Here is a 16,673-nt window from a genome sequence, read left to right on the forward strand (position 1 = left end):
AAAAAAACAAAACCCAGTCATATGCTGCCTTCAGGAGACACATCTAAGCTGCTAAAACAAAGGTATATTCAAAGTGAAAGGATGGAAATGAATCTCCAAGCAAACAACATCCACAGAAAAACAGGAGTAGCCATACTTATATATGACAAAAACAGATTTCAAGATAAAGGTAACAAAAGACAAAGATGGACATTTTATAATGATAAAGGGAACACTACATCAAGAAGACTTCTTAATATATATGTATCCAATCAGGCAGCACTGAAATACATAAAGCAATCACAGAACTAAAAGGATAAACATACCAAAACACAACCATAGTTGGGACCTTAATACTCCACTGACAGCTCTAGATAGATCATTCAAACAGAAAATCAATAAAGAACTTTATTTTGAAAAAATGATAGCTGTAACTGAGGAATATTTAAATGGACACGAGCAATAATAGTAGGGAATATATTGAATTTTATAAATAAAATCATGTAGTTTGTGAGAAAAAAAGGAAATATTGTCTTTAAATGAAGCAGATCAAAGAAACGTAATTGACATTTACAGAGCCTTTCACCTGAGATTATCTGATTATACATTCTTATTCAGTGCACATGAAACATTCTCAAGGACAGACCTTAAGTTGGGTCACAAAACTAGCCTTAACAAATTCAAGAAGACTGAAATTATACCAAGCATATTCTCTTACCATAATGCCTTGAAATTAGAAATCGATGACAAAAAGGAAGTGAAGAAACCCACAAATATATGGAAATTAAACAACATACTATTAAAAATGACTGGATCAAAAAAGAAATAAAAGGTGAGATCAAAAGATACATAGAAACAAACAAGAATGACAATAAAACTTATCAGAATTTCTGGGACACAGTAAAAATATAGTAAGAGGGAATTTTATATCATTACAGGCCTATCTAAAAAAATGAAAAAAAAAATTCCAACTAAACAACCTAACACTACATCTTAAAGAACTAGAAAAAGAACAAAAGCAACCCAAAGTCTGTAGAAGAAAGAAAATAGTAAAAATTAAAGCGGAATTGAATGAAGTAGAGAACAAAAAGGCTATACAAAAAATAAATACAAGAAAGACCTGGTTCTTCATAAAGATCACTAAAACTGACAAACCCCTGGCTGGGTTGACTAAGGAAAAAGAGAAAAGACCCATATAAACAAAATCAGAAATGAAAGAAATCACAGCCATCACAGATATAGAAAGGATCATACCAGATACTATGAAAGATGACATGCCACCAAATTCAATAACCTAGAAGAAATGGATAAGATTCTAGAAATATATAAGCTTCCTACACTGAATCATGAAAAACTGGAAAATCTAAATAGACTGATCAGCAGTGAGGAAACTGAAACAACCATCAAAAACATCCCCAAAATTAAAGTCCAGGGTCAGATGGCTTCACCACTGAATTCTACTAAACATTCAAAGAAGATCTGAAACTATCCTTCCCAAACTCTTCCAAAAAATTGAAGAGGAGTTTGAATGTGATAAAGACCACATTTTATAAAATGTTAAAGGGACTTATCTAAAAAAAGATGATAAAAAATATGAACAGTAAAATGACAAACTCACAACTATCAATAACCGTACCTAGAAAAAAGAAACAAAAACAAAAACAAACTAAGCAAACAAGTAGAACATGAACAGAACCAGAGAAATGGAGATCACATGGAGGGTTATCAGCCAGGACGGGGTGGGGGAGAATGGGGGGAAAAGGTACAGGGAATAAGAAGCATAAATGGTAGGCATAAAATAGACAGAGGGAGGTTAACAACAGTATAGGAAATGGAGAAGTCAAAGAATGTATATGTATGACCCATGGACATGAACTAAAAAGAAAGGATTGCTGTTGAGGGGTGGGGTGTGGGGCCAAGGGGAATAAAGGGGAGAAAAAAATGACACAACTGTAATATAATCAATAAAATATACATAAAAACAGAAAAATATAAAACCTAAATTGGACAGCAAAAAAATTTTAATTGAAAAAAATCAATACATCACTATCAAGTGGGGTTCATTACAGTGGAACAAAGATGGTTGAACACAAACAAATCAATCAATGAAATACAAAACATTAACAAAAGAAAGGTTAAAATCATATAATCTTATCAAAAGATGCAGAAAAAGCAATTAATAAAACAATCATTTATGATAAAAATTCAATAAAGTAGGTATAGAATTAAAGTACTTCATCATAATAAAGGCATATATGACAAACCCTCAGTCCACATCATACTTGATGGTGAAAAACTAAAAGCTCTTCCTCTAAATTCAGTTACAAGACAGGAATGCCTACTGTCACCACTCTTATTCAATATAGGAAACCACCACTATATTATTCAATATTCACCTCTATATTATTCAATATAGTTCTGGAAGGAGGAAGTAAAACTGTCATTCTTTGCAAATTACATGACAGTGTACATAGAAAACCCTATAGAAAAAGGGTGTCAAACTCATTTTCATCAGGGGCCACATCAGCTTTGTGGTTGCCTTCAAAGGGCCGAATGTAATTTTAGGACTATATAAGTGTAACTAACTATTCCTTAACTAGGGGCAAGGAGCTTGGAGCTGCTGCTGGGTAGAAACAAGGTGCCTGGCTAGATAAAACAAGGTGGAAGGTTGTATTTGGCCCACAGACCTTGTGTTTGTCACCTGTGCTATAGACTCAACCAAAATAATATTTGACCTAATAAGTGAATTTGCCAAACAGTGGGAATACAAAGTCAATATTCAGAAATTGAAGGCATTTTTGTATACTAATAATGAAATATCAGAAACAGAAGTCAGGAAAAAAATCTCATTTACTATAGCAACAAGAAAAATAAGTACCTAGGAATAAACCTAACCAAGGAGGTAAAAAACCTATACTCAAAAAACTACATAATATTGAAGAAAGAAATTAAAGAAAACACAAACAAATGGAAGCATGCACTATGCTCATGGATTGGAAAAATTACCATTATCAAAATGTCCATATTACCCAAAGGAATTTATAGATTCAATACAATCCCTATTAAAGTACCAATGACATATTTCTCAAATATAGAATAAACATTTCAGAAATTTATATGGAACCATAAATGACCCCAAATAGTCGCAGCAGTTTTGAGAAAGGAGAACAAAGTAGGAGGGATCACAATACCTGATATCCAAATGTATTATAAGGCCACTTTAATAAAAAAAGCCTGATACTGGCATAAGAACAGACACATAGATCAAAGAAACAGAATAGAGACCCCAGAAACAAACCTATGTCTCTATTGTCAAATAATATTCGACAAAGGGGGAAGGAGCATAAAATGGAGTAAAAATAGCCCCTTCAACAAACGGTGTTGGGAGATCTGGACAGCTACATGCAAAAAAAATGAAACTCAATGACCAACTTACACCATACACAAAAATAAACTCAAGATGAATAAAAGACTTAAATATAAGTCACAACACCATAAAATACCTAGAGGAGAACATAGACAGGAAAATATCTGATATTCCATGCAGCAATATTGTCACTGACATGTCCCCTAGAGTAAGGGACAAAAAAGGAAAGAATAAACAAATGGAATCTCATCAAAATAAAAAGCTTCTGCATGGTTAAAGAAAATATCAGCAAAATGAATAGGGAACCAGCCGTGTGGCAAAATATATTTGCCAATGACACCTCTGACAAGGGTTTGATCTTGTCAATATGCAAAGAACTCACACGACTCCACATCAGGAAGACAAACAATCCTATTAAAAACTAGGCACCTGGACAGACACTTCTCCAAGAAGGACACACAGAGGAGCCGAGACACATACAAAAGGATACTTAGTATCACTATCCATCAGAGAGATGAAAATTAAAACCACAGCGAGGTTCCCCTTCACACCAGTCAGAATGACCATCATACACAAATCAACAAACAAGTGTTGGAGAGGTGTGGCGAAAAGGGAACACTAGTACATTATTGTAGGGAACGCAGACTGGTGCAGCCATTGTGGAAAACAGTATGGAATTTCCTCAGGAAAAAAATGGAACTGCGGAGGACTGCTGGCCAAGATGGAGGCATAGACAGACACACTGTGCCTCCTTGCACAACCAAAAGAAGGACAACAATTTAAAAACAAAAAACAACCAGAACCGACAGAATATCGAACTATATGGAAGTTGGACCACCAAGGAGTTAAAAATGATACATTCATCCAGAGACCGGTAGGAGGGGCTGAGTCTGGCAGCCAGGTGGAGAGGACTTGTGGCAAGGTGGTGGCTGACTGACAGGTGAGATGGCGGATTGTGGAAGGGTGCAAAGGCTGCAGCTGGCCAGCAAGACTTAGAACAGCATTGGTGGAGCCCACAGTCCCACATTCGCCCATGCAGATAAACCAGGCAAAACAAAGGGGAAGCAAAACAGACCGCACAACCTAGAGCGGAGAAATAAAGCCTTGAACCACTGACTGAAAACACCTGTGAGGCCCTGGCTGGTGTGGCTCAGTGGACTGAGCACCCACCTGTAAACCAAAAGGTCACAGGTTCATTTCCCAGTCAGGGCACATACCTGGACTGCAGGCCACATATCCACTAAGGGCCGAGTGAGAGGCAATCACACATTGATGTTTCTCTCTCTCTGTTTCTCCCTCCCTTCCCCTTTCTCTAAAAATAAATAAACAGAATATTTTAAAAAATAAATAAAAGATAATGTCAAGAATAAATACATATCTGTCTTTAAAAAAAAAAACACCTGTGGGGGTTGAGGAGGCAGCAAGAGAAACTCCCAGCCTCACAGGAAAGTTCGTTGGAGAGACCCACAGGCTCCTAAAATATACACAAACCCACCCACATGGGAATCAGCACCAGAAAGGCCCAATTTGCTGGTAGGAAGCAGGGGAAGTGACTGAAATCCGGCAGAGAGTAGAGTAAGCACCACTATTCCCTCTCAGGCCCCTTCCCCACATATAGCATCACAACCCAGCAATGTGGGTTGCCCAGCCGTGGTGAACACCTAAGGCTCTGCCCCTCATACCTAATAGGTATGTCAAGACAAAAAAAATGGCCCAAACAGAAGAACAGATTAAAGTTCCAGATAAAATACAACTAAGCGACGAAGAGATAGCCAACCTATCAGGTGCACAGTTCAAAATACTGGTAATCGAGATGCTCACCGAATTGGTTGAATTTGGTTGCAAATTAGATGGAAAAATGAAGGTTATGCTAAGTGAAATAAAAGAATATGTACAGAGAACCAACAGTGATGGGAAGGAAACTGAGACTCAAATCAACAGTATGGACAAGAAGGAAGAAAGAAACATCCAACCAGAAAAGAATGAAGAAACAAGAATTCAAAAAAATGAGGAGAGGCTTCGGAACCTCCAAGACGTCTTTAAACATTCCAACATCCGAATCATAGGGGTACCAGAAGGGGAAGAGGAAAAACAACAAGTGGAAAAGTTATTTGAACAAATAATAAAGGAAAACTTCCCTAATCTGGCAAAGGAAATAGACTTCCAGGAAGTCTAGGAAGCTCAGAGAGTCCCAAAGAAGTTGGATCCAAGGAGGAACATACTAAGGCACATCATAATTACATTAGCCAAGATTAAAATGAAGGAGAGAATCCTAGAAGTAGTAAGAGAAAAGGAGACGGTTACTTACAAAGGAGTTACCATCAGACTGTCAGTTGATTTCTCAAAAGAGACCTTACAGGTAAGCAGGGGCTGGAAAGAAGTATTCCAAGTCATGAAAGGCAAGGAACTACGTCCAGGTTGCTCTATCCAGCAAAGCTTTCACCTTGAATGGAAGGGCAGATCAAGTGCTTCTCAGATAAGGGCAAGTTAAAGGACTTCATCATCACCAAGCCCTTATTATGTGAAATGTTAAAAGGATTTATCTGAGAAAAAGACAAAAAAATGAACGGTATACTGACAGCAAACTCACAATTGTTAACAACCACACTAAAAAACAAAAGCAAACTAAGCAAACAACTAGAGCAGGAACAGAACTACAGAAATGAAGATCACACAGAGGTTTATCAACAGGGGAGTAGGAAGGGGAGAAAGAGGGAAAAGGTACAGAGAATAAGTAGCATAGATGGTAGGCAGAAAACAGACAGGGGGAGGATAAGAATAGTATGGGAAATATAGAAGTCAAAAATCTTATTATGTACAACCCATAGACATGAACTAAAGGGGGGGAATGTGGGTAGGAGGGGTGTGCAGGATGGAGGGGAATGAAGGGGGGAAATGGGACAACTGTAATAGCATAATCAATAAAATATATTAAAAAATAAAAAATAAAAATAAAATGGTATGGGAAACATAGGACTCAAAGAACTTATATGTACAACCCATGGATATGAACTAAGGCAGGTGAGTAATGCTGGAGGGTTGGGGGGACAAAACAGAGGGGGGACAGAATGGGAAAAAATGAGAAAACTGTAGTAGCATAATCAATAAAATATAAATATAAAAAAGAAACAACCAATGAATGCATAAATAAGTGGAACAAACTTATCTCTCTCTCCCCTTCCCCCTTCTCTCTCTGAAATCAATAAATAAAAACATTTTTAAAGGGTAAATTTTAAGGTATGTAGAGTTTGTCTCAATTTTTCAACACTAGTAAAATTAATAAAAATAAAATCACAGCTAGGATATTGCTATTGGTACAATCTACCAACATTACCCAGATTTCCCCAGTTTCCCTGGTACTTCCAGTATCCTGTGTTGCTACAAAAGACTTAGAAATTATCATGGAAAATGTATACTATATTTTTAAAATAATAAAAACCTTACAGTTATTTAGAAGCCAATTCTTAAAGCTGGAGCCATACCCACAATTCTCACTGTAGAGATGAGGTTTATAAAAATTGCCCTTGATACATAAAAGGCTATTTTAACTCAACACAATTTATCAGTATTTCACCATCTTAACACAACAATCCCAATCTCTGGAGTTCTTTTCTGGTTTTTAAACATGAGGCAAATTTTTTTCACTTTAATTATGAACACATTTACACCCTGCTTTTCTTTTTTAATGTGTCATTTATTATTAGAAGTTTGCACATTGCCTCCCGAGTCAGCAGAAATATCCCTTTGTCTAATTACTATGTTGTACACCTAAAATTAATATATCATATGCCAACAATAATTTAAAAAATAAGTTAAAGACAATAACCAAACAGAAAAGAAATATTCCTTTATAAAGAGTGCAGACTATTTCATCCCATGGCTGTAACATAATTCCCATAATGATCCCCTTATTGCTGAACATTTAGGGTGTTTCCAATTTTCTTGCTGCAAACTCCTAGAGTGCACAATTTTATTTTCTTCTTCTGGATGATTGCCTCTGGATAAGGAGTGGGGATACTAGTTAAAGATTTTTAAAATTTATTTATCCGAGATAGATAAGGAGAAGAAGGGGAGGGAGGGAGATAGAGAGATATTGAGAGAAACATCGATTTGTTGTTCCACTTGTTTATTAATTCCTTGGTTGCTTTTTGTAGGTGTCCTCATCAGAGATTGAATCCCCAGCCTTGGCAGGTTAGAACGACATTCTAACCAACTGAACTACCCGCCCAGGTCCATTGGTTAAAGATTTTTGAACATCTTTCTGGCTTCTGACAATTGCTCCTTGGCACAAGACCGTTCTTCCCATCCCCAGCTTCCCGCCAGTCCCAGAACGAGAGGTACTCCACAAAGCAGGAAGGCTGGCCCCTCCCCCACCCCCTCTTCTGTTTTACTCACCTTCTCCCGCAGGTCTCTGTCCCAGCGCCTTGGGCTCCTCTCCGTACTGCAGGCCTCCTCCCTCTCCGCGACCTGCTCCCTCCCGAGGCAGACTGGTGCCACGCGTCAAGGTGCTAAGTCATCCAGACTCGGCTTTGCGGTAGCCGGTGCAATTTGGCACGTTGGCACGCACCGCCCTTACCCTGGCCTCAAGGTGTTCCGCCAAACTGGCCAGGAAGAGAAACCCTGAGCGCTGTTTCTTTTTCCTCTTTTCCCATCTCTCCCGCCCCCAGCGCTAGGCGGCGCATTTTGATAAATACCCAAAGCATTTAAAAAGCGCATTAAAGTTTCTATGCTCATCTTTTACTTTGGTTAGATCCCTAAAATACAAAACAATTTACACCAAAGGCAGACGTGATAGGAGATGGGCAGATGTATTCAATAAATTTTAAGAGCAAGTTCAAGCATTGATTTATTCAACAAGAGTTTACCGAGCACGTACTATATGCTACAGCAATGAATTAAAGGCAATAAAAGCAATAAAGTAAAAACAGTCTGTTAGATGGTGACTTGAGCTAGAGAGAAAATTCAGGCCAAGGATGAGGAGGATGAGGACTGAAAGTGAGGAGTGGCTAGAGAGGCATCCCTTAAAAGGCGATAATAATAATAACAGATAACATTAATTGGGGGGTCTACTGCTAGCCAGTGTGCTAGGGACCTCACTTCCAAAAGCCTGTTTAAACTTACGCCACAACGCAAAGCCACTCCTATTGTACAGATAAGGTGGGCGTAGGGTATTCTCGGCTGGGATAGAGTTAAAGGCGGACCGCGCCACAAGGCTGTAATATGCGCATGCGCTGAGCGCGCTGGCGCAGAGTGCTGGGTTACGTGGCCGGCCGGAAGTGGCTTGTGCAGAACCGCCATCATACCATCTCTAGCAGTCGCAGCTGCTCTGTGAACGGCTGCTACTTTACTCCCTTGTTGGCACCACGATGCTGAAGAAATTGGACAAGAAAGACGAGGAATCGGGTGAGGAGCTCAGGCCTGTAGCTAGGCCTGGCGTAGGCTGGGCCATCGCTCAGGATCTCAACATCTTTCCTGGGAGCCCTCCTTCAGGACTTGTGTCTTGACCCGAGGCGGAGGCCCAGTGAAAGACAGAGGCTTGTGCGAAGGTCCACAGCTAGTCAGTAGCAAGCCTCGGAGAGCCCCAGCATGCTCTACTTCCCCAATCTGTAGCTCGGCCCACGCACGATTCACTGGGTGACCTTGGGCGGCACCCAGTGAATCCCACGCCTCTCTGGGCCTCAGTTTCCACATCTGTCGGGGAAGTAGCAGATGCACCTTTGTTCCTTTCTCCATTGAATCCCTTCGGATTCGCCGGGGCTGCGTTGGTGCTAGCCAAACTGGGACGTTATCTGAGGAGCTAGTGTCCTGCGGCTGAGAACCTGAACCCTTTCATTTATTTTTTTCAGCAAACGTTGAACACTTACTGTGTTCTGATAGTGCGGTAGAACAAGTGAAACACTCACTGCCTAAGCTAGGAATATTAGAATAGTCACAGGCATAGTGGGGGAGAGAGACATAAACAAAATGATAATAATAAAGCTTGTAATTAACCACAAATGTGATATCTGCTATGAAGAAATCCTAGTCAGTAGGAGATGGTGGTCCCCACATGTAATAGGAATTCAGTTAAGTATCATTTGCGTAAATCGATGTAGGGCAAAGAATACACTGTAAGATGCACAGAAGGACTGTACCATGGATGCTGGGTGATTGTAAGTGGTTTGGGGTTGAGAGAGACCCTTGCAGGAGAGTGGTATGATTTATATGAAGCTTATAGAGCTTTGATTGCAATTCAGAGGAGCTTGAACTTGACTATTGACTAGGCAGACAGTAGGGACATCTGTCCCTTATCTATGGGAGAATTTTGAAATTTAGGGTCACAACCTGTACTCAGTTTTCTTTGTTCTCTGATTGTAGGTGGAGGCTCCAACCCATTCCAGCACCTTGAGAAGAGTGCAGTACTCCAGGAGGCAAGTGTCATTTGCTCCCCTCTATATTTCATCATGTCCATGATGAATGTGATTGAGATGCTAACACACTCAAAGTTCTTATTTTAACAACAGTAGGGGAGGCCTGGCTGGTGTGGCTCAGTAGATTGAGTGCTGGCCTTGAAGCAAAGAGTTGCTGGTTTGATTCCCAGTCAGGGCATATGTCTGGGTTGCAAGCAAGGTCCCTAGCAGGGGGTGCTCCACAGACAACCACACATTAATGTTTCTCTCCCTCCCTATCTCCCTCCACTCCCCTCTCTAAAAATAAATAAATATAATCGTTTAAAAAAATTAAAAATAGATAAAGAATAATGGGGAGAAAACCCATTCCTTGAAAGGCAGGAAAACTTTGTTCCTAGAGAGAGTTTATTATGTTTACATTTTTGTTATTCTTCATTTCTCTTTCTAGTTAAGTGTTTACTAAGTATATGTTAGTTAATAAATCAGTACATTCCTAACTAATACTTAAATTGAAGATTTCAGAAGGTGTTAATAGATGAATTAAAGAAAAAAAATTTTTCCTATGAAAATAAGCTTATCCAAGGAAGTGTATTTATTTATTCTGGGACCTCTCAGCCCTTGAATGTTCTTGAGTATAGTCAATGGAAGGGAAATAAACTGGGCTACAAAGTAAATTATCCTTGGTTACTTCTTCTTAGGCCCGTGTATTTAACGAAACTCCCATCAACCCTCGGAAATGTGCTCACATTCTCACCAAGATCCTTTACCTCATAAACCAGGTAACAGGGTGAAGCTTAGGGGTGGAGGAAACAGTGTTGGGAGATCTTGGAATACATGAGTGAAATAGCCCTTTGGCTATTCAACAGCCTTTGTGTGGTCGTAGCCAAGAGCCCAGCTCTGAGTCCCCTCAGCATTCAACTCTGATGTGTTGCCTTTGATAGAACCTCTGCAGGGGCTGAGGATCTGGCCTGGACTGATTGAGCAAAAAGAGCCTTACGGCTTCTCTATCCTAAGCTGAGACTCTTTTCTTGATTAAAATAGGGAGAGCACCTGGGGACCACTGAAGCAACTGAGGCCTTTTTTGCCATGACCAAGCTCTTTCAGTCTAATGATGTAAGTGCCCCAACCCCACTTTCCTTGAGAGAAGACAGCTGTGACAGGGTGGTTGGAGGGTCAAGGGAAAGGGACTCCGTCAGTCAGTATGGACTGCCTTTGTATAGTCTGGAGTTTTCTTTTTCTAACCCTGGCCATCATGCTGAGCTAGGGGTCAGGGCTTTTTCCATCTCTTTCCTAGCCCACCCTCCGTCGGATGTGCTACTTGACCATCAAGGAGATGTCTTGCATTGCAGAGGATGTCATCATTGTCACTAGTAGGCAAGTCCTGGGTCTGTGGATGGTTCCTTTGATGGGTTCTATTGATACAGAGACCATTTTTTCTCCTGTGTACTAGAGAATGAGACTTTTGATTGACTCCCTCATCTTTCATTTACCACTGCCCACCCCATGGCAACCTCCAGAGTGTGCTGTTTCCCTGTTAATTCTCTGGCCTTAGCTTGGGCACAAACCCTTCCTTCCCTTGATTCCTCTTAGTCACCTGAGCCAGCCTGGAACTCTCGTAAAGCCTTTAGTGAGCACCAAGAGAAAACATAGGAAAAATGGACATAGAGAATGCAAGAGGTATACAAATAGGCTTCCTTACTAAGTATTGGTTTCTACATTAGGCTGCATGATTCAAGGGAAAGATGTGACTAAAGTATAATCCCTGCTCTTAAGAACTTGGGCTCAGTTCTCTTTATTTCTTGTCAGTTTTTGGGGGGGAGTTATAGATGGGGGTGTTATATATTCATTTTTAGGTTCATTTAGAAAATGTCTATTTACTGTCTATCAGTCCTATGTTTAGCTCTGGGAATAGAGCAGCAAATAAGATAAACACGGTCTCTGCAGCCCCAGAATTCACGGAGAAATAACCAGACAGGCTGTGAGAACAGACCAGAAGGGCACCCAATTTGAATTTGGATCAGAAGACCTGTCTGAATGGAATCCTGAAGGAGGAGTGAGAAATAGCAGGACAGAGGTAGAGGTGAGGGGCTGAGGAGTTCTCCAGGCTAAGAAAAGAGCATACACAAATGACTGAAGTAGAGAGATCGCACAGCTTATTTGGGTATTTTTTTGTTAAAGAGCTTGTGCTTGATGGTAATGGTAGTAGGAAGCCTTGGAAATGTTTTATTGAAGGCAAGCAAGGGACCTGGTCAGTTTTGAGTTTTATTAAAAAAATACTCCATCTTGCTGCTTCATGGAGTGTGGCTTAGATGGGACAAAAATACAGAACACTAGTTAGGAGACTCATATAGTAATCTAGGTAAGTGTGGTGCTGAGAGGAGTGGGTGATGATTTTGGTGTGGGGAGAACAGGCCAGGCTCCAGCATGTTGACAGTGCCTTCCTCCCCCTGTAGCCTGACAAAGGACATGACTGGGAAAGAAGACAACTATCGAGGCCCAGCCGTGCGAGCCCTCTGCCAGATCACTGATGTGAGTCTGCTGCCCTACCCAGCCATCTGTCTTTTTCCTATTTTTCAATCAAGGTTCAGTCTCATCCTTTGCATGCTTTAGGTTTTCTGCATCTCCTGGGCAAAGGAAGTGATGAAGGATATGGTGAAAAGGCAAACACATTTGCTTCCTCTTCACCTCACTGCTGCATACCCCATTACCTACATTTCTGAAGTTTGCTGAGAATTAACTGGGTCCTCTCTTGCCCCTCTTTGTCCCCACAGAGCACCATGCTGCAGGCAATTGAGCGGTACATGAAACAGGCTATTGTGGACAAAGTGCCCAGTGTCTCTAGCTCTGCCCTGGTGTCTTCCCTGGTGTGTAGCTGCAGCTGGGGCCCTGCAAGACCAGGGGTTGGGAGGGTAGGATCAGGAAACTGAAGAGAATATAAGAATTGTTTTCCAGTAGGTAATAAAAAATGTTTCTGTATTCTCAGATTTGAGAGTCCCTCTAACCTTCTTAGTGAAGAGTGGTGGGTAATTGTGGATTGGTTGAGGAAGGGCAGTTGAATGGCCTTGATCCATCCTTTGGGGGTGACAGCTTGTTGGAGTTTGGGCCTGGGAGAGGGAGGGTGGGAACCATCCTATGCTTGTATGCCATCTCAGAAGACCAGGACAATGGTGAGGTCCTGAGCTTTGTCTGAGGAAAGAACTAGAGCTAGCTGAACTGTAAGCCAGGTCCAGGATATGTGATGAGAGAGCCTCCTCCTGCTTGCCTGCCACTTAATATGCCCTGTTGCTCACAGCACCTGTTAAAGTGCAGCTTTGACGTGGTCAAGCGCTGGGTGAATGAGGCCCAGGAAGCAGCATCCAGTGATAACATCATGGTCCAGGTGAGGTATAAGCAGAGTAGTGATATTTGAAATACTTAAGACATATCGCGTGGCACTGGCCAGTCAAAATGGGACTCTCACCACAGAGATCCTGGTGGCCCCTAGCCAAAGCAGACTTCAATCCTTTTGTCATTGGATTATAGGGAGATTGCCATGTTGGGTGGGGGGAGGGGAGGTGGCAGGGCAGGCTTGGATTAGACTGCTTGCTACCTGGTACCAAAATATTAAAGTATTTTGATAAACCACTGAGTATTGTTTTGGGGTGGGTGATGTAGCAAACCTTGCCCAGGCAGGCAGAGGGCCTTTGCCACGCTGGCTTTGTTAGTAATGCATGGAAATATCTTAGTGGGACTTTGGTCTATGAAACTCTTCTTTAGTGTTCTAGGCCCATAATTCCTTTTACCTGTGTACTTCTCAGTTTGCTTGTCTGTAAAATAGGAATGAGTTTCTGCTTCACAAAGCTGTGAGGATGAAATGAGACAACATCTATAACGTTCAACACACCTGGTGCTTACCTGTAGGCAGTACCTATGTGTTTATCTCTTCTTTTTCCTCATCCTTTGCACTGTTCTCATCTCCAGAGTCAGCTGTGGCCCCTCAAAACACTTTCCAGGGTCAGAGAAGCTTCTCACATCTAAGGCACACACAGCCTTCTTAACACTTTAGTGCCACTCTAGTAAGGAAACAGAAAAGAGCAGAAGGGACAGGAAATAACTTTTTGCCTTACATCTCTAGAACAGAGTCCCTGGATTTCAGGTTCTCTAGATCTCACTTTTCCAGTACCAACCATGAGTCAGTGGGCTAAAAATATCTCCCTCTGTAGGGTTTACCATCATAAGGTCTCATATCTGAGGTGTTTTGCATGACACCTTACAATACATGTTCATGCTCAGGGCCCAGATCCCTCTTTTTCTTTGTTGTCTAAAGACACAGTTTCCTCCCATTCTTTCATTTCTGTGGTGTCTGTTGTTCTCCTTCACATCTGTACTTATGATGTCTGTTACAGCCCTTGCTATAATTGGGGACAGAACAAAAACTACAGATAACACTCGTGTGATTTGTTGAGCATTGTGTCAGGAGCTATCTGTACATACCATCTGGGGAACTTGTCACAGCAACTCTGTGAGGCAGCTACTATGATGCCCGTTTTAAAAATGAGAAGGCTAAAGTCTAGGAAGATACAGTGGTCTGCCCAGGGTCACACAGTTTGTAGACCTGGGCTTCACATGTTTGTACTCTGCTGCTATTTTCTGTCTTCTAGTACCATGCACTAGGGCTCCTATACCATGTGCGTAGGAATGACCGTCTGGCTGTCAATAAGATGATTAGCAAGTTCACTCGGCATGGTCTCAAGTCTCCCTTTGCCTATTGCATGATGATCCGGGTGGCTAGCAAGCAGCTAGAAGAGGAGGATATCAGGTAATGGCTCTTGTCTCCCCTCATTAGATAATTCTCATTCACCCTACCACACTGTGCTATTTACAACTTCTTACTGCCTATGTTTTTTTATAGCCGTGACAGCCCATTGTTTGATTTCATCGAGAGCTGCTTGCGCAACAAGCATGAGATGGTTGTTTACGAGGCTGCCTCGGCCATCGTGAATCTGCCAGGCTGCAGTGCCAAAGAGCTGGCCCCAGCTGTGTCAGGTTACCAGATACTCCTTCACCCCAGCCTCACACATTTTTGCCTGTTAGGAACTAGGCCCTGGGCTAGGGGTCAGGTGAAGAAAGAAAATGTCCTTCAAATAGGCCACAGTCTAATTAATGTTAAGAAAAGGAATTAGTACCTACTAAGCACCTGCTCTGTGCCAGGCACTCTACCTAGCTTCTCTCATGTGTTACATTTAAGGGATGGCATACTTTTAGTTCCATCATACCATTGAAGAGGTTGGGACTCTAGGAAGTGGCATAGGTAAGGTTCAAATCTGCTCTGCAGCCTATAGAGTAAGAGGGCTTGGTGGAGAAACCCAGGATTTATGAAACCAGTGCATGCTCTCTAGGGGCTGAGCTATCTCATGTAAAGGAGAAAGCAATTCAAAGGGGTGTTTCAGAGCCTGGACACTGGAGCCTGATAGCCAGGGTGGAAGTCCTGGCTCAGCTATTTAGCAACTGAGTGAGCCTGGACAAGTCATCCATTCTCTCCATGCTTCACTTTCTCTAGAATGTAGATGGTAATTGTGCTTGTTACATGAGGTTATAGTAGATAGTAAACTTACGTGATCTATACAAATGGCTTAGAACTGTTCATAATGCTTAGCACTGTGGTGAATACAGCAAGTATTAAACTTGCTGCTGTTACAGGGAGTCCACCATCTCTAGTTGTTTTTGATCTAGTCTGAGTATTCATTTATTGCTTTGTTTGTGCCAGTCCCTGTACTAGGTGTTGCAATCTCACTGTATATCAGAATAGCAAGCATGTGATGTGCCAAGTGGTTGGTACTGAGAAAGTGTATATGTTGAGGAGCTAGGAAAGGAGAGGTTCTGAGGAGTACTATATTCAGAGAGAGGGTTAGTGTTCTAGAAGGGATAAACCCAATGAAAGCCCAGATGTTATGGCAGGAGAGTTGGAGTTACAGATATTTTGGAATGATTGGACCTTTTATTCTAATCTCCATAATAATAGTAGAACCCCAGGCAAAGAGAGGGGGTTCATGTGTGAAGAGAGAAGTCTCCCTTCTTAGAGACAAAAATACAAGAACTAAATTAATTCATTCACTAATTTGGGTATTTATTCATCCTTATTATATTCCTCATATTTCCAGAATAATGAAAGATGTAAATAAGATGGAGCCTTCAAAATAAAAGTTAACCTTATTTTAAGAAAAACAAAAATAAGTTCTGAAAAAGTGTAAGAAAATAAAAGCCAAGTTATAGAAAGGAACATGGACACCTCAGAAAACAGTAGCCATGTTTGCTACTACTCTGCACAAAATCGAGCCCCTATTTTCCTAACAACGAAGGCACAGAGAGGGATACACTGCCTAATGTGTACCAGCATAGTATAGGAACCCAGGCCATTGTTTAAGCCAGGAATGAGGAAGTTCTGTTGGTTTCTGTATGTGCTTCAGAAGAGAGTAGTATTCTACCTTGCAGGGGTCTATAGCTCAGGCTTCAGGTGCAGGAAGTCCTAGATTTCAGTCCTGGTTCTGCCTTTTACTGACTGCTAACCTAGAGTAACTTTAGTTTCTTTACCCCTTTATGCCTCAGTCTCCTTATCTGTTAAATGGGTATGATAACTGGCTGTGTCATAAAGTTGTGAGGAATCCATTAGACAAGGCACGACAGCTCATCAGCATAGTGCCTGGCACACAACAGATGCTTAGTAAACAGCTCTCATCATTCATAAGACCCATTGGGCTGTCACATGCATTAAGGCCTCTGTGTTCATGGCTCAGGGACTCAAGGAGAGAACTCTTCCTTGATTGAGGTAGGGGTGCCAGCAGGGAAATGAGCAGAAGGTTTGGGTCTGAACAGCCTCAGAGCCCTTGCATACTTATGATGCCCTGTTTATCTTCCTCCCCTGGAGGCCTGCCTGGGTTTTTCCTAGCTGCCAAGCAGTG

The 16,673-nt window shown here is 41.4% G+C and overlaps 1 protein-coding gene and 1 long non-coding RNA gene across 2 annotated transcripts in view; one reads left to right on the plus strand and one right to left on the minus strand.

Annotated features, from left to right (window-relative positions):
* The window catches only part of LOC123826180, a 30,236-nt gene extending 21,712 nt beyond the window's left edge, over positions 1-8,524 (minus strand). Inside the window, exons 1-2 of the long non-coding RNA XR_006787011.1 lie at positions 8,468-8,524; positions 7,742-7,947 (exon numbers count right to left, since the gene is read on the minus strand). This is a non-coding gene — a long non-coding RNA (uncharacterized LOC123826180). The remainder of the gene's footprint in view (positions 1-7,741; positions 7,948-8,467) is intronic.
* An 89-nt stretch (positions 8,525-8,613) lies between these two features.
* Positions 8,614-16,673, plus strand: part of COPG1 (COPI coat complex subunit gamma 1) — a 29,198-nt gene continuing 21,138 nt past the window's right edge. The window contains exons 1-10 of the mRNA XM_045849686.1: positions 8,614-8,749; positions 9,704-9,756; positions 10,434-10,514; positions 10,777-10,848; positions 11,030-11,109; positions 12,189-12,264; positions 12,507-12,599; positions 13,028-13,114; positions 14,376-14,533; positions 14,627-14,760. Of these exons, the coding sequence (XP_045705642.1) occupies positions 8,713-8,749; positions 9,704-9,756; positions 10,434-10,514; positions 10,777-10,848; positions 11,030-11,109; positions 12,189-12,264; positions 12,507-12,599; positions 13,028-13,114; positions 14,376-14,533; positions 14,627-14,760 (871 nt within the window). The 5' untranslated portion in view covers positions 8,614-8,712. The remainder of the gene's footprint in view (positions 8,750-9,703; positions 9,757-10,433; positions 10,515-10,776; positions 10,849-11,029; positions 11,110-12,188; positions 12,265-12,506; positions 12,600-13,027; positions 13,115-14,375; positions 14,534-14,626; positions 14,761-16,673) is intronic.

This window comes from Phyllostomus hastatus, unplaced genomic scaffold, assembly GCF_019186645.2.
Source record: "Phyllostomus hastatus isolate PE091 unplaced genomic scaffold, TTU_PhHast_1.1 phas_contig_80, whole genome shotgun sequence".
NCBI classification, from domain to species: Eukaryota; Metazoa; Chordata; class Mammalia; order Chiroptera; family Phyllostomidae; genus Phyllostomus; species Phyllostomus hastatus.